The sequence below is a fragment of the Bufo bufo genome, chromosome 2, assembly GCF_905171765.1.
Source record: "Bufo bufo chromosome 2, aBufBuf1.1, whole genome shotgun sequence".
Lineage (NCBI taxonomy): Eukaryota > Metazoa > Chordata > Amphibia > Anura > Bufonidae > Bufo > Bufo bufo.
Genome location: NC_053390.1, coordinates 290,853,094 through 290,871,702, shown reverse-complemented (window position 1 = coordinate 290,871,702; position 18,609 = coordinate 290,853,094). Strand labels below are relative to the sequence as shown.

At 44.0% G+C, this 18,609-nt stretch overlaps 1 protein-coding gene across 1 annotated transcript in view; it reads left to right on the top strand.

Moving 5' to 3' along the window:
* The window catches only part of INPP5J (inositol polyphosphate-5-phosphatase J), an 85,078-nt gene that overhangs the window by 53,526 nt on the left and 12,943 nt on the right, over positions 1-18,609 (top strand). The window contains exon 7 of the mRNA XM_040416720.1: positions 1,245-1,356. Coding sequence (XP_040272654.1) covers positions 1,245-1,356 — 112 coding nt within the window. The remainder of the gene's footprint in view (positions 1-1,244; positions 1,357-18,609) is intronic.

The following is an 18,609-nucleotide window of genomic DNA, read 5'->3' as shown; positions in this document are numbered from 1 at the left end:
AGAGGATAGGTCATCGGTATTTAAATCTCAGAAAACCCCTTTAATGAAAGACAACCTCACTGATTTGAATTTAAATTAACTATCAATTAAATTTAGTTGCTTGATTGACAGAGCAATTACTTCTTAATACTTAGAGGGAGATTTATCAAAACTGGTGTAAAGGAAAACTGGCTTAGCTGCCCATAGCAACCAATAAGATTTCGCTTTTCATTATCCAAAAGAGCTATGAAAAATTAAAGCTGGAATCTGATTGGTTGCTATGCGCAACTAAGCCAGTTTTCCTTTACACCAGTTTTAATAAATCTGCCCCTAACATTAGATAATGTTTTCCTTTAATAAATAAAATGATTATTTAATGTATTTCATGTTAAAGAGGACCTTTTACTGGCCTAACATTATAATATTATTACCTAACAGTGTAGGGCTTTATCAGCAGATGTCAGGGCGCTTTTTCTTTTTCCACATTGGCTGCTCCGTTCCCCCCGCTGTGCCCCCCGTTCTGTTTTGCCACCCTGTATGCTAATTAGCAGCATCGGTACAGGAAGGAGGAGAAGGCCGGGTTTCTCAATAGGCGTCTCCTTCCAGGGAGAAGGTGAGCTTTTTCTTCTCCCTGGTTGTGACACGCTCCCCTGCGATTGGGATTGTGCCACTGAGAAACCCGGCCGTCTCCTCCTTACTGTACCGATGCTACTAATTAGCATACAGGGTGGCAAAACAGAACGGGGGGCACAGCGGGGGAACGCAGCAGCCAATATGAAAAAGAAAAAGCGCCCTGACTACTACTAATAAAGTCCTACACTGTCAGGTAATAATATTGTAATGTGAGGACCAGTGAAAGGTCCTCTTTAACTCAGGTTATATTACTTTATCTATAAAGTATGAGAAGAAATATATATAAAGGGAATACATTAGAAAATGGCAGATACTGTTTGCATTTGTTATTTATCGGTCTGCTAATATGCTTGAGCACAATGGTTTTATGTTGGTCTTCTAGTTTGTCATACTTAGGGGGTCATTTATCAAACTGGTGTAAAGTAGAACTGGCTTAGTTGCCCATAGCAACCAATCAGTCCTCTTTTCATTTTTTAAAGGAGCTGTCCAAAATGAAAGGTGGAATCTGATTGGTTGCTATGGGCAACTAAGCCAGTTCTACTTTACACCAGTTTGATAAATGACCCCCTTAGTGTTCTTCTGAGATGTCTTTGTTTTAGGCGACATTATTTTTCCTGTGCGTTTCATTTCAGCTTGGTGTTCTGGTTTGGGGACCTAAATTTCAGAATAGATGATCTAGACCTGTATTTTGTGAAGTCTGCTATCCAAGGCAGCAAGCTGTCTCTGCTTTGGGAAAAAGATCAGGTGAGGGTACAATGTGGGTATAGACAGACCATTTCTCAAAATGAACAAGAATTTTATTTTAGCCAAAAGGTTCCAAGTAAACCAGGATTTTCTGCTGTTTTTATCCCAATAGATCTGATAGTTACTAAAAGTTATAAATGACTCAAAGCTAAAGAGAAATTGAGAAGGAGGATTATCTGAACAGAGTATGATTCTCTGGATATTATTACTACAGACGTGAGATAGATAGATAGCAGGGATCACAGTGTTTGGAACCAATCAGTAATGAGATAACCCATGAAGGTACATATACTCCTAACAATTTGTAAACCAAATGGTAAATGATGACTGACGCCATATAATCAATATGAACCTTAAATGAATGTTTAGCAATTTAAAATATCATATGTTTAACATGCATAGTCATTCACATTACCGATATAGTACGTAAGGATGCCCTATGTAATGTTTTTATATTGTTTAACATATGTTCAGTATCAATATTTCATCTTCATTTGTGCAATATACCTCTGGCTCACCTGTCCCGAGGATGGAGCCACAGCATCCAGCCGGCATGGATAGAGAGGTGGCTGTGCGTATATACAACTTTATCCATTCATTTCTATGGGACTTATGGAGGCAGCTGAGAAATCATGTCAAACGGGTTAATGGACTTGGTCCTATGGATAAAGTTCACTAAATATCAAATAACAATAACTACAGAATTAGTGATTTGTTGATTGTATTAAAACATAACTTTTACTAAAGAATTTAAGAAAAATAGGCCCAAAATACATAAATACATTATATAGTCAGAGTGGCGGTATAACAGGTCGTTGTGCACGGCGGCACCCAAACATTCAATTAAAAGGGGTACTCGGCGGCACCCAAAAAGAACCTGTACTCCTACCGCTCTGTTGTCTGCGTCCAGGGTGCAGATTGCGTCCAGATGATACCAAGGTGATGGGCTCCAATGACAGACGCTCGGCTGCTTAAGGGATGGCGGGGTTCAGCTTAGGCCCTAATTTGGCCCTGTATGGTGGTCTATGGCTTGACCTGATACTTGTAAGGGATAGCAGCCTAACCACAGGGCACTCGTCCTTATAAGGGCGACCCCGTCCGGAACCTTGACGTCGAAATGACAGTTCTAAGTAAAGGCCTCTCATTTGTCCCAACGCGTGATTTTGACCTGTTCACATGGACGAAAGATGTGCAGCTGTTTGTTCGAAAGCTGCGCTGGCATAAGCTATACAAGAATATTGATAGACGTAAGTGCAGGGAATTGGGAATCCCACCTGACTTACTGCCAGATGTTCAACTGCTGCACAGTCTGGCGGAGGGCAGTTTAAGAGCGGAAGGCGAGGGCCCCTTTACTACACTCACTAACAAAAGTAGAAAGATGCCCCCTATGATGAACGTATCATGCTTGGACGTCTTTCTACAGCTTGTCCTATAGGACCTTTCAACATTGCCCCCATCTCATCAGACTCCTAACTGTACAAGGGAGGAACAGGAAGCCATTAAATCACTAAAGGATGACCCTACATTAATTATCAAACCCTCAGATAAGGGTTTCAATGTGGTGGCTATGAACCGGTCGGATTATGAGATCATGTGCAACCAGATCTTGAAAGACAAAGATAATTATGCTGTCTTAACCTCCAATCCCACCGATTCATACTTGACCGAATTAAGAACGATCCTTGTAGAAGCAAAGAGCAATCGACTGATTAGCGATGTTGAATATGAATTTATAAATAAGATGTCGCACTAGGAAAAATGGACAGTACACCAAACCGGTGCACCTGTAAATTGAGACCACTCACTCAATAAAGAGAATAAATAATTAAAATTGCAACAGGGCACTCAAGAAACGTGGCCATGTGGTTGAAACAATTTAGTGCTTTTATTTAATGGTAAAATAAACAAATTAATAATTGGCACAAAATGTAGTAAAATACTGTCTGATAATATTCAATAAATACAATCTATAACAATAAACAGTAAATGGCAATGTTCAAAAAAATCGACTGTGTATTCGATGACATAGGAAAAAATATATTCGATAGCATAGGATAAAAATCTTTGTTGGTATAGGATATAAATTAATCGATGATCCTAAATATCACAGTCAATGGATTGTTGGATCCAATATTTGTATGTATACCTGGGTATCGATATATTGAGACCAAGACCTTATGTCCCACACTTGATTACAGCGGCGTCTCGCCGGAGCAGAGTAGGTAGCGGCGTCCCGGTACAAAGTTACTTGCAAGTAAGAGTTGATTACCTTATAATCGACCGAAGTTTTTCTTCCAGACTTTGAACTATTTCCTCTCTCCGAATATGCCTGTATTCATGCAGCATTTGTTAAATCGAGAGATTTTTCAGACGGCTCTGTAATTCAGTTTGACGTCGGTTTCTCGATGTTGAATATGAATTTCTATTCCCTAGGTTCCCTACCATAGCAACATTCTACAGCCTACCGAAGATACACAAAGGGACCGAGCCATTAAAAGGTAGACCTATAGTATCCGGAATAGGAAGTGTATGTCAGAACCTGGGGATATACATCGATAAGATCCTCATGCCATTTGTCAGCTCGCTCCCTTCCTACACAAGGGATACAACAGATCTCCTAAAAAGGCTTGATGGTATCACTGTAGACGCAGACACCTGGTTGGCCAGTATTTATGTTGAGGCCTTGTACTCATCAATCCCCCATGAAGCAGGCCTTGAGGCAGTACAATATTTTTTGGGTATGAGGGGACAGCAGTATATCCAACATAATAATTTTGTTCTCAAACTGCTGCGGTTTCTCCTTACCCATAATTTCTTTCTTTACAGTGGGAAGATTTCCCACCAGCTCAGGGGCACAGCAATGGGTTGTTCCTGTGCGCCATCTTATGCCAACCTGTTCCTGGGCTGGTGGGAATCTACCACTGTATTCAGTGATGAGGGGTTGTCGAGTACCGGGGACATTTTAATATGGGCCCGGTACATCGACGACATCTTCATCATCTGGAATAATTCCAAGGAGGCATTTACTGAGTTTGTGGCCAGGCTAAACTGCAATCCAATAGCTGTCAGTCACTGGATTAGATCGTAGGCCATTAGGTTGCTTTAGGTGTGGCAGTGGCTGTGTGGCATGTGGCACCCTCAGACCCTGTAGGACTTTTGAAAGCACAAATCTACAATGCTCATTTGAAATCCGTGACTTCATTAATTGCCGCAGCAGTGGCGTAATTTACAAGCTAACATGTACATGCAAAATGGAGTACATAGGAAAAACTAAAAGGGAGCTGCGTAGACGCATAGGGGAACACCTGGGAGACATAGCGAACAAGAGAGACACAGCAGTCTCCAGGCACATACACGAAGTCCACAATGGGAATTCCAAATGCCTGAGTGCCATAGGGATTGAACTGGTTAAACAACCAACAAGAGGAGGCGATTGGGATCGCATACTTTTGCAGCACGAGACCCGATGGATCTTTAGGCTGCATACAGTATCACCTACCAGCTTGAACGAGCAACTCAACTTCAGTTGCTTCATTTAATAAGCCCCAGTCAAGCCTACTAAATTGAACAACATGCCGAACTATGCCTCAAAATTGAGGCATTTTTGAACAATGCATCCTTAAGCAAGTGTCATTGATCGACCATTTTGTCACTGACTTGCTTCTAGGTCATCCTCCCAACCCCATATGTAAAATTGAACTGCTTTCTTCGATCATGCCTCAATATTGAGGCAATATTAACAATGGAATCATAAGCACGCATTATTATCCTATATATAATTTCTCATAGTAGACGACGGACGTGCATATATGCGAATAGCCTACCTTGAGGAATGGACAATATACTGTGCAAGTATAACTAATATTTAGAAGTGTTACTGTGCCCCAACTTTGGCTCGGTCCTCCGCAGGATCTGAGCTCTGAACCCCAGATCTTTAATCCTTTTTTCATTATTTATTGATTAAAAAGCTATAAATGCCTTTTTCTTGGTACGGTCTATATCACTAGACCATCCAGCGACTGGTTGCTAGGGACGCGCTCGGTCTCTTGGTAACCAATGTCAGCTGATCGCCCTGTTAATACAGGACGTCAGGACGCGCTCACGTCATCTAGTTCGAGCGGCGTCCCACGTGATCACTGCCGAGCGGGGAGGACCATAGCGCATGCGCCGAGCAGCTGGGATTGTGCGCGTGCGAGCACCTAGCCGGTGTGCATGCGCATAGGTCTCAGCCTCGTCATACGCATCGAACTGATGACGTGGCACGCCGGACAGGTGACAGCCATATCTGGCATTTAAATACTGGCGCGAAACGGAGCGCGGGTGCGATCTATTGCCCGTGGCTTATCTGAGGATGCCTGAATTAAGGAAGTGGAGCATTATCTAGCACTCCATCCAATAGTAATTAGAGTCCTAGCTATATATCTCCCCTGATGATGATTTTTGTTGAAACGTGCATGTAGGGAGCGGGACTAGAATAGGGCCAGGTTACAGGGCAAGGTTCCGGACGGGGTCGCCCTTATAAGGACGAGTGCCCTGTGGTTAGGCTGCTATCCCTTACAAGTATCAGGTCAAGCCATAGACCACCATACAGGGCCAAATTAGGGCCTAAGCTGAACCCCGCCGTCCCTTAAGCAGCCGAGCGTCTGTCATTGGAGCCCATCACCTTGGTATCATCTGGACGCAATCTGCACCCTGGACGCAGACAACAGAGCGGTAGGAGTACAGGTTCTTTTTGGGTGCCGCCGAGTACCCCCTTTAATTGAATGTTTGGGTACCGCCGTGCACAATGACCTGTTATACCGCCACTCTGACTATATAATGTATTTTGGGCCTATTTTTTCTTAAATTCTTTAGTAAAAGTTATGTTTTAATACAATCAACAAATCACTAATTCTGTAGCTGAGAAATCATGCACAATCTGGAGATAAGTGTGGGTCTCAGAGGTGGGACTTCCACCTTTCTTACATTTATGACATATCTTGTGGATATACCATACATTTCCATATGACTGCCCTGTATAACCAGTATGCAGTAAGTTTCTATACTCCCACCAATGAAAGCTGCAGGTTGCCTGACTTGTTTATCATTTAAAGAAGACCAGTCACTACAAAATGCAGTGGAGGAGCTGAGCACATTGATATAGTTTTATGGGAAAAGATTCACTAAGACGTGCAATTTATTATTTTATATGTTTGCTTATTCTGATTTCATTGTTCACATGGGTGGTGTTATGAGTGATTGATAGCATTCCCTTTGTAAAGGTCCCTTTACACGAGATCATGCACAAGAAGATTGTCGGGAAGGAAGCGTTCATCGGGTAATCAGTGGTACATTTACACCACCAGATCATTGCTAACGAGCGTTACTATGAACGCTTGTTAGTGATAATCTTTTCAATTCTTAGCACACGTAAAGTGCCCTTAAGTGTGTATGCAGAGATATCTGTCAATCACTGATATTTGTACACGGGGAGGTGGTATCAGTGATTAATAGCATTCTCTGTGTAAGTGTGTATACATAGATAGCTGTCAGTCACTGATGTACACAGGGTGGTGTTTTCAGTCATTGATAGCATTCTTTGTGTAAGTGTGTATACAGAGATAACTGTCAGTCACTGATCGATGTACATGGGGGAGGTGTTATCAGTGATTGATAACGTTCTCTGTGTAAGTGTGTATACAGAGATAGCTGTCAGTCACTGATAGATGTACATGGGGAGGTGTTATCAGTGATTGATAGCATTCCCTGTGTAAGTGTGTATACAGAGCTAGCAGTCACTCACTCATAGATGTACACGGGAGGGTTATAAGTGATTGATAGCATTCTCTGTGTAAGTGTGTATACATAGATAGTCATCAGTTACTGATAGATGTACACAGGGGAGGTGTTATAAGTGATTGATAGCATTCCCTGTGTAAGTGTGTAAGCAGAGATAACTGTCAGTCACTGATAGATGTACATGGGGGAGGTGTTTTAAGCAGTGGCGACTCTAGGAACAATATATGGGGGGGGGCACATAAGATACCACAGTCAAAAATGGGGAGCACTAATAATTTTCACCACTTAATCATACTACTGAAAAAAACGAAATAAGTATATATAAATAAGATTACAAAATACGAGAGTATTGCGGTATGCAGGGCTGTGAAGGGAAAAGTTCCAGAGCACACAATGACAGCCCCAGAGCCTTTCTGCTGCCTGGCCAACCGTATGCTGCCACAGCGCCAGCCCAGCCTGCAGGACATCAGAGAGGCCTGGGGTCCACATTATAGCACCACTACATTTACATTTAATTATTATCAAAAAGCATCATACATAACTAAAAAAAAAACCATTTTTTACTGTCCCTTTAAAGCAAAAGCCAGAGGGGGGCGGAGCTAGCCAATGGCGGAGTAAGACGTGCCTTGCATCGGCTCGTGAAAGACTCCAGCTTCCACCGCTAATACAGGACATCCCCGACCCCACTGACTAGATGAAAGGACGCAGGAGGAGACCCTCATCGACTCCTGCTCCGATCCACCGCAAAACGGGTGCGATTTCCCGCTTCTTCGCCTCCTCAAGCCAGGCGGACGCTCACCAGGAGGGAGACGATTCTCCCAAGATGGCGTCAAGGCAGCGCAGAGCGGCATCCCCTGCGCGCCACAAGGAACCGGACCCACGAGCCCCAGCCTCACCGCAGCAGATAAGAGGTACACATACCGGCTCTCCGGCTTCCTATGCTGCAGCAGCTAGCTCCGGCTCGTCAGCAGCCTCGTCTCCCTCGTTTGCAGGGACGACCTCCGCAGCACCTCAGGGCCATTCTCCCAGAAACCTCTGCTCCCAAGCCACGATATCCGGATCGGGAGACTCCATGACCCCACTGGGCGACGATGAGGACTGGGACTGGAAGGTTCACCTCAAATCCCTCCCCACCAGGCATGAAATAGATGCCTTATTCACAAGGCTGGAAACCTCTCTTAAATGGGACATTGAGGCCTTGCAGCATGATCTTAAACAAGTGGGTCAGAGGGTGGAAGAGGCTGAAACAATGCAAGACCAAATGTTAGTGGTCCTGGACTCTCACCAACAAGCTATCCAAGAGCACTCTGTCCAGATTCAGGGCATCCTCACTCATTTGGACGATATTGAAAATAGAAATAGGAGGAACAACCTGCGCATTAGAGGTCTCCCTGAGGACATCTTGCCACAAGATCTGGAAAAGTGGGCTATTTCCTTTTTCAATACACTGATGACCAGGGATCCGGGACAATCTCTTTAAATTGATCGCATTCATAGAGCCCTAGGTCCTAAATTGAGTGATCCTAATCGCCCCAGGGATGTTATCTGCCGTATACACTTTTATAAAGATAAAGAGGCTATTCTTAAAGCGGCCAGAAATGCTGGGAAGACTATGCATGCTCATAAAGAAGTCATCATACTGCAGGACCTGGCCAGGCGTACCTTACAGCTACGCAAAGCTCTGAAACCACTTTTGGCAGCACTTAAAGCCAAGGACATACCCTACAGATGGGGATATCCATTTCAATTGTCTGCTTCTAAAGATGGGAAATTGGCTGTATTCAGATCTCTGGATGACCTCACTAGCTTCCATGCAGCCTTTGATCTTCCACGCCTAGAGCTACCTGATTGGCCAAGTCCCAGGCAACCCGTCACTGTTCCACAGAGAGAAAGATGGCAGACAACCTCACCTAAACAAAGGAGGGCCTCTAGACGCGCACCTGATCCTGACGACTGACTGTCGGCGATATCCCTCCATTTTTGCTTACACACCTGAGGGGATTTCACCCTCTTGTTCACTTTATTGTTTTGCACTGTTATAGCTATCTATGCATAGTGTTATCTCATGGATGGGTCCTTTGGATCTACGCACGCACTTGTCCTGTTATATTTTGCAATGATATTTCTACTTTATTGTTAGCTGGAGTCCAGTAGGGAGACGACTCAGTCCTTGACTTCTCCCTACCCCACTTAGGGACCGCGGCACACACCGCCGCGAGCGACCTCGGTCGTCACTTAGTACCTTTTGAACTGACATTGTTGGTTCTCCCAATAGGTTTACATTTGTTCTATGTGCACTAATATGTGTTTGAATGTTTGTCTTTTTGTCTCCCCTCCCTTATGTCTCCCTTGCTGTACCTGTACTGCATTCCTACTGTTTCTGAAAGGATCTCATGGATTATGCCTCTTTCTCACTACTGTCCCTCAAAATGGCACCTATATCGTTTTGCACTTTTAATGTCCGGGGTTTCAACAAACCCGAGAAGCGCAGTCAGATTCTGTATAGTCTTCATAAGAAGAGAATTATGATTGCTATGATCCAAGAAACTCACTTTAAGATAGGAGCCGTGCCCAAATATACTAACAGTTATTATCGGTCATGGTTCCATGGTCCTAACCCTGCCGGTATGCCGGGGAGAGTGTCCATAGGGTTTCACAAATCATTCAGTCATACAGTCCTATCATCAGAGATCGACTTGAAAAGGCAGGTTTATGTTCATTAAGCTCTCGGTAGATCGCTCTGTTGTAACTGTCGCTAATGTTTATTTCCCTAACCAGATGCAGACTACTTTTGGATCCAAGATCTTGAAAAAGCTGTCCAAGTTTGCTGACGGCTCCCCGATCATCCTTGGAGGTGACTTCAACCTGGTGATGGACCCGATGATGGACTCCTCCTCTGGTAGGTCCTCAATCTCCCCGAGTTCTCTACGCAGATTCAAATCGGATCTCATGGCACTTCGTTTAGTAGATCTGTGGCGTATTCTGCATCCAGGTGTCAGGGATTATAGCTTCCATTCCCCAATACACAATAGCTATGGTAGACTTGATCACATTTTCGTCTCTCAACAACTGCTAGACTCTGGGCCTAGGTGCTCAATTGACACTCGTCTATGGTCTGACCATGCGCCTGTGTTTGGCCTTATCTCTTCCCAGCCCTCTTGCCCACATCCCTTCTCATGGAGATTGAACGACAACTTGCTCTCGGACATAACCTGCTTTGCAGACATCCAGAAAGCTATATCTGATTTTATTAGTGACCATCAAATGGATTTGACTGCTCCCCCTATCAAATGGGAGGCCCTCAAATGCGTGCTTCGAGTGGTGTTTATTTCCCTTGGTACCAGACTAAAAAGGGAACTCTCCCAGAAATTGAAATCCCTCTTATCTGATCTCACCCTGGAAGGAAATAAAAACAAAACCTCCCTTTCTGATGTTCTAAAATCGGACATTTCCTTAGTACAACAACAAATATTACAGATTTTGAATTAAAAATCCCTGTGCTTTAGAGACAAAATTAGACACGGGTTCTTTGAATATGGCGATAAATGCGGTAGTTGGTTAGCCCGAGCCTTGCATCCCCGAACGACACTAACTCATGTTCCCTCAATTAACATGCGGGCAGGAGACTCCGTATATAACCCTGTAGACATCACTGCAGAGTTCAGGTCCTACTATGCCTCCTTGTATAACCTTCCAGCGCTAGATTTCCCGCAGGAATCTTCGCATGGAGATGAAGCCCGTAATTATCTGGCCCAATTTGGCCCCACCCCCATACCCACCACAGATACGACCACTCTGGAAGATGATTTCACCCCTCCTGAGTTAGAAGCAGTGATCAAGAATCTGAAGAATGGGACCTGCAACCTGTTCAAATTACAGGCCTATCTCCTTGCTCAATGTGGATCTCAAGATGTATGCCAAGCTTTTGGCCCTGAGGCTTCACCCCCACATCCCAGGTTGTATCCACAAGGAGCAAGTTGGATTTGTCCCGGGACGGGAAGCTCGCGACAATACACTTAAAACGTTAGGACTGATAGCGAGATCACAACAACTCAAAATACCGCTATGCCTTCTCACTGTAGACGCAGAGAAGGCATTTGATAGGGTAAACTGGCGGTTCTTAGAGGAAACCCTACGTCATATCGGCTTAGGTAACAGAATGATCCATAGGATTTTAGCTCTTTACTCCTCCCCTTCGGCTTGTGTCCGTGTTAATGGGCTTCTATCTGCCCCTTTTGATATTCGAAACGGTACACGCCAGGGGTGCCCCCTGTCACCTTTTCTATACACTCTAGTGATGGAATCTCTGGCGAATGCCCTTCGTGCAAACCCCTCTATCTCGGGTCTTAGGCTTGGTACTACGGAACACAAACTATCTCTTTTCGCGGACAACCTGCTTATTTATTTAACCTCTCCCAGAATAGGCTTGCCTTCGATTCTCTGTGAATTTGACCTTTTTGGTCACCTTATCAACTTTAAAGTTAACGTGCAGAAATCAGAGATATTGAATATTAACATACCCCAACGGGAAGCGGACTATCTTAAGGGATCTTTCTCTTTTAGATGGGCCTCTCACCACATTAAATATTTAGGAGTGTACATCCCAGCGAACCTGACTCACGTGTTTAAGCTTAATTACTTACCCCTGCTTAGATCCATTGAATCCAGTATCCATAAATGGTCCCCACTTCAGATCTCCTGGTTTGGGCGGATCAATGCGGTAAAAATTGACATTTTACCGCGTCTTCTCTATTTGTTCCAGACGATCCCATGTAAAATTCCCTTAACTTATTTTGCCAGGCTCAGGAGATTGGTCTCAGTCTTTGTTTGGAAGGCGCCTAGGGCTAGATTTACCTACAGTCTGATATCCCGCTCTAAATCCTCGGGAGGTACGGGATTGCCAAATTTCCTCTCGTATTATAGAGCGACAGTCATAAACTGTGTTCTCGACATGTGTCACAACCGCTCTGCTAAACTTTGGGTGGAAATTGAGCATGAAATGGCTCCACACTTAGCTACCGGAATTTTTGGGTTATCTCCTACCTCCTTAAAAGCATTACCTGACTCGCAATCTTCGATGCTTCTCTATACTTTAGCTAGACTTTGGATTAAATTTGCTGTCAAACTCAATCTTATGCAGTCTCCTAGTTCTCTCACAGTACTCACGGGCCACTTAGATCTCCCCGTAGGTTTGAGCCAACTTCCGGCCCTTGGACACCGAAGCAGACATCCAATTAAGTTGATGGACATTTATAAGCAGACTGGCCTACTCCCTCTTGAAGACCTCTCCCATATCATACCATCGAGCCCTGGACGCTGGTTCCTTTATTTCCAGCTACGGAGCTTTATTAATTCCCTGATACCTGGATTGCAGTCATGTCCTCTCTTAACTGAATTTGAAAAAATGTGTACGGCTAGCTCAGCTTCTGATCATGCTATATCTTTGCTATATGCCATGTTGAACTCTGGGGAGAGTGAGGACCCCTCCACGGGTACCCACAGAGCTAAACCTAAATTTATGTCTGACTGGGAATCGGCACTGGGATCCACCTTCTCGGCTGACCAATGGTCTCGATCTCTCCTCTTTACTCATAAGTTAACTGTGTCCTGTAATTTACAGGAGCTTAACTACAAAATCCTTGCCAGATGGTATAGGACCCCAGTTCGATTACACCAGTTTTATCCCCAGGTAACGGATGTATGCTGGAGGTGTCTCGCAGCGAAGGGCACAATGACACATATATGGTGGGATTGCCCAGGTGTAGCCCCCCCTGTGGCGAGATGTTTTTATTTTATATAACCACCTATACAAAGCTACTGTTATTCCTTCCCCCGCGATAGCTCTCCTATCCATGCTCTCAGGGCGGATCTCTCAGATTAAGAAAGGGGCTCTACGCCTATTCATTTTAGCTATGAGACAGATAATCCCCCGCCAGTGGAGGTCTACCGAAAGTCTTTTGAGAGTAACCTGGTCTGGCGCTTTGGATGCGCTGGTGCATATGGAGGAGCTGAGTGCCTCGGACACAGAGTCTGCTTCGGCTTTCTGGAGGGTGTGGGATCCATGGAACCAATCCCGCACTTCCACGTCTTTTCCTGGGTGGTTGACGACTGGTACCATTCCAGATAGCGGTTCCTAAAGTGATGTATACGGTAGGGCCAACCCATTTTTCTGTCCCCTTCCTCCCCTACCTCTTGTTCATGTCATGTCTTGGTCTGTTGAGTCTCGTCTTGTCCATTCTCGTGTCATGTGATTGTCTGTCCAAAATTGGGAAATGTATGCCATACTTACTTTTCTACTCAATTCTGGTGTTCCCATCGGCTTATTATTTGTCAGCTCTATTTTGTATGGGTGTATCTGGATTGTACTACCTATGAATCGCTTATGGAGCCAACAGTTGGCCATTTCTTTTCCTTTATATGTATACTTGATATGCTTGTTGTATCATTCATTTATATGCTTCAATAAAATAATGATTGAACCGTAAGCAAAAGCCAGAATATAATAGAAGACAAAAACAGACATTAAACATACCGGTAACTACATTTATAATAAAACCGTTTACTTTCAAAAGAAGCTATTCAGTCGTCTGCTGTGCTGTCCTCTGCTTGCTTCCACGGATTCTTTCCCCTCCTTTCTGACTGTCCTCAGTATGGGGGATCTGGGGATGACACACTGTTATGGGGGATCTGTGGATGACACACGGTTATGGGGGATCTGTGGATGACACACTGTTATGGGGGCATCTGTGGATTACACTGTTATGGGCATCTGTGGATTACACTGTTATGGGCATCTGTGGATGACACTGTTATGGGCATCTGTGGATGAAATTGTTATGGGGTATCTGTGGAAGACACACTGTTATAGGGGACCTGTGGATGACACTGTTATGGAGGATCTGTGGATGACACACTGTTATGGGGGATCTGTGGAAGACACACTTTTATGGGGGATCTGTGGATGACATACTGTTATGGGGATCTGTGGATGACACTGTAGCAATTGTGCCCCACACTGCCCCCACAGTAGTAATTGTCCCCCAAACTTCCCCCACAGTAGTAATTGTCCCCCACACTGACCCCACAGTAGTACGGTAATTGTCCCACACACTGCCCCCACAGTAGTAATTGTCCCCCACAGGAGCAATTGTCCCCCACACTTCCCCACAGTAGTAATTGTCCCCCACACTGCCCCCACAGTAGTAATTGTCCCCCACAGTAGCAATTGTCCCCCACACTGCCCCCACAGTAGTTATTTTCCCCCACACTGCCCCCACAGTAGTAATTGTCCCCCACACTTCGCCCACTGCCCTCACAGTAGTTATTTTCCCCCACACTGCCCCCACAGTAGTAATTGTCCCCCACAGTAGTAATAGCCCTGAAGCCTATAGCGGTGATCGGCAGGGCAGGGAAGTTAACTATGCGCTCCCGTACCCCGCCGTAGTTTGTGGGCGATTGGGTCGGCGTTGCCTGGGGCTGCAGACCCAAACGCCCAAGCCCCAATTATAATCCGCCACTGATTAGTACAGACCCGGAGAATCCGCCACTGATTAGTACAGACCCGCTGGGTGGCACGTACGCAATTGCCCCCTGTAGCGACGCCTATGGTTATAAGTGATTGATAGCATTCCCTGTGTAAGTGTGTATACAGAGATAGCGGTCAGTCACTCATAGATGTACACAGGAGGTGTTATAAGTGATTGATAGCATTCTCTGTGTAAGTGTGTATACAGAGATAGCTTTTAGTCACTGATAGCTGTACACAGGGGAGGTGTTATTAGTGATTGATAGCATTCTCTGTGTAAGTGTGTATACATAAATAGCTGTCAGTCACTGATAGATGTACATAGGGAGGTGTTATCAGTGATCGATAGCATTCTCTGTGTAAGTGTGTATACAGAGATAGCTGTCAGGCACTGATAGATGTACACAGGGGAGGTGTTATCAGTGATTGATAGCATTATTTGCGTAAGTGTATATACAGAGATAGCTGTCAGTCACTGATAACACTTTCCCTATGAACAATGAAATCTGACATAGCAGAGATATAAATTTGTAAATTGCAGATTTTACTGAATCCTTTCCCTCAAAACTATACATCAGTCTTCACAGTTTCTCTTGATCTATATCATGCTGTCTTTTGTGGTAACAGGTCCTCTTTAAGGGGCTGTCTGTTGTGGGGATTCGCTCTGGTAGTTAGGACTAGCGGATGCAGTATAGAGGTAAAGTACACAGTTCTTGAATCAAACAGCGGTGTTTATTCACACATTGGTGTATAACAAAATGCAGATAAGGTGTTTTACAAAACGCAGGTGGCTTGTTCACCCACAAGGAAAGTCCATAAACAATAAAAGTCACCTTTTCTCCTGGGTGTTAATTCACACCCTGTTAGCCGTTCAGCCTCATCAAGTCCATAGGCGGCCTGTTCGCCTTTAGAGGGGCCTGAGTCCCGCAGCCTGGCTCAAACTTCAAATCCCAGCACAGCCCTCACTGTCAGCTCCACTGTCAGAGGGAGTCACACACACCTGGCAGTGCTGGTTGGTTTTTATGCCTGGCAAAACCCGGCCTGGAACATGGGGAGTAGTCACGCACCCCGGATCAGCTATAACCACCATGCTAAATCTTTAGGTGTCAATTAGCAATAGCTGCTGCTGACACATAAAATACCAGCTCTTACTTCACCGAGGCCAGGAACCTCGGTGACACATACCTTCCATCCACGATGATTCTAGGTACCTTCTTACACTGTGTTTAAAAAAATCGGCATAGAGCAGGAAAGTTAACTAGATGGTGTCGTTTCTGAAGAAACCACAGGATGTTGGCTTGAAAACGCTAGAGATATAAGCAAAGTCTGATTAACCTGGTTTATTAAAATTTGAACCCAAGTCACCCAATGACTGACTATGCCAAATTTGAGGACCCTGTCATTAACAGTCTAAGAGTGGAGGCAATTTAAATTTTCCCATATAAAACCAATGGCTGAAATGTGATTGGCAGTATTTGAAAGTTGGGAGTTTGGGAATTATGGCATTTAACGTGTAAAAATGGCAGCAGTTGTTTTCTATTGAAAATCAATGAGTGAAATTTTATTGGTTGTTAGTGGCTCCGCCCACTTTTTCTTACCTTCAAGTGGAAACGCAAAATGACCACATCTGTGATATTTGAGGTCCATGACATCAATAATGTGAGAATAGCAGCATTTTTTATTTTTCCCATTTAACCTCTTGGGGACATAGGGCGTACAGGTACGCCCTGATGTCCCGGCACTTAAGGACACACAGAGCGTACCTGTTCGCCCTGTGTATTTCCGATCACCGCGGCGGTCGGTGATCGGAACAGAGTGCCTGCTGAAATCATTCAGCAGGCACTCTGTGACAATGCCGAGGGGGGTCCAGTGACCCCCCGTATCGGCAATCGCTGCAAACCGCAGGTCAATTCAGATCTGCGATTTGCAGCGCTTTCGGAAGTTTCTGATCCCCGCGGTCCATGACAGTGGTAATACAGAAGTATTGTAATGCATTGTAAAGGGGATCAGACCCCCAAAATTTGAAGACCCAGAGTGGGACAAAAAATAAAGTGAAAAAAAGCATCCTTTTCCCAAAATAAAGTAAAAAATCTTTTTAAAAAAAATAGGGAAAAAAAGAAAAGTAGACATATTTGGTATCGGTCGCGTCCGTATCGACCGACTCTATAAAAATATCACATGACCCTCAGGTGAACACCGTCAAAATTATATTAATAAAAACTGTGCTAAAAAAAACTTTTTTTTGTCACCTTACATCACACCAAGCGATCAAAAAGGCGTATGCCCCCCAAAATAGTACTAATCTAACCGTCACCTCATCCCACAAAAAATATAAAAAACTATGGCTCTCAGACTATGGAGACACCAAAACATGATTTTTTTTTGTTTCAAAAATGCTTTTATTGTGTTAAATGTAAAAAATAAAATAAAGTTGACATATTAGGTATTTCCGCGTCCATAACAACCTGCTCTGTAAAAATACCACATGACCTAACCCCTTCAGGTGAACACTGTAAAAAATTAAAAATAAAAACTGTGTCAAAAAGCCACAAAAAGTGTAATAGCAAGCGATCAAAAAGTCATACGCCCCCTTAAATAGTGCCAATTAAACCGTCATCTCATCCCGCAAAAATTGAGACCCTATTTTTTTTACCTTTCCTCACAAAAAGTGTAATATAGAGCAACCAAAAATCATATGTACCCTAAAATAGTACCAACAAAACTTCCACCTTATCCCGTAGTTTCCAAAATGAGGTCATTTTTGGGATGTTTCTACTCTAGGGGTGCATCAGGGGGTCTTCAAATGTGACATGGCAGCTTAAAATTATCCCAGTGAAATCTGCTTTCCAAAAACCATATGGCATTCCTTTCCTTCTGCGCAATGCTTTGTTCCCATACAGCAGTTTACGACCACATACAGGGAGTGCAGAATTATTAGGCAAGTTGTATTTTTGAGGATTAATTTTATTATTGAACAACAACCATGTTCTCAATGAACCCAAAAAACTCATTAATATCAAAGCTGAATATTTTTGGAAGTAGTTTTTAGTTTGTTTTTAGTTTTAGCTATTTTAGGGGGATATCTGTGTGTGCAGGTGACTATTACTGTGCATAATTATTAGGCAACTTAACAAAAAACTAATATATACCCATTTCAATTATTTATTTTTACCAGTGAAACCAATATAACATCTCAACATTCACAAATATACATTTCTGACATTCAAAAACAAAACAAAAACAAATCAGTGACCAATATAGCCACCTTTCTTTGCAAGGACACTCAAAAGCCTGCCATCCATGGATTCTGTCAGTGTTTTGATCTGTTCACCATCAACATTGCGTGCAGCAGCAACCACAGCCTCCCAGACACTGTTCAGAGAGGTGTACTGTTTTCCCTCCTTGTAAATCTCACATTTGATGATGGACCACAGGTTCTCAATGGGGTTCAGATCAGGTGAACAAGGAGGCCATGTCATTAGATTTTCTTCTTTTATACCCTTTCTTGCCAGCCACGCTGTGGAGTACTTGGACGCGTGTGATGGAGCATTGTCCTGCATGAAAATCATGTTTTTCTTGAAGGATGCAGACTTCTTCCTGTACCACTGTTTGAAGAAGGTGTCTTCCAGAAACTGGCAGTAGGACTGGGAGTTGAGCTGGACTCCATCCTCAACCCGAAAAGGCCCCACAAGCTCATCTTTGATGATACCAGCCCAAACCAGTACTCCACCTCCACCTTGCTGGCGTCTGAGTCGGACTGGAGCTCTCTGCCCTTTACCAATCCAGCCACGGGCCCATCCATCTGGCCCATCAAGACTCACTCTCATTTCATCAGTCCATAAAACCTTTGAAAAATCAGTCTTGAGATATTTCTTGGCCCAGTCTTGACGCTTCAGCTTGTGTGTCTTGTTCAGTGGTGGTCGTCTTTCAGCCTTTCTTACCTTGGCCAT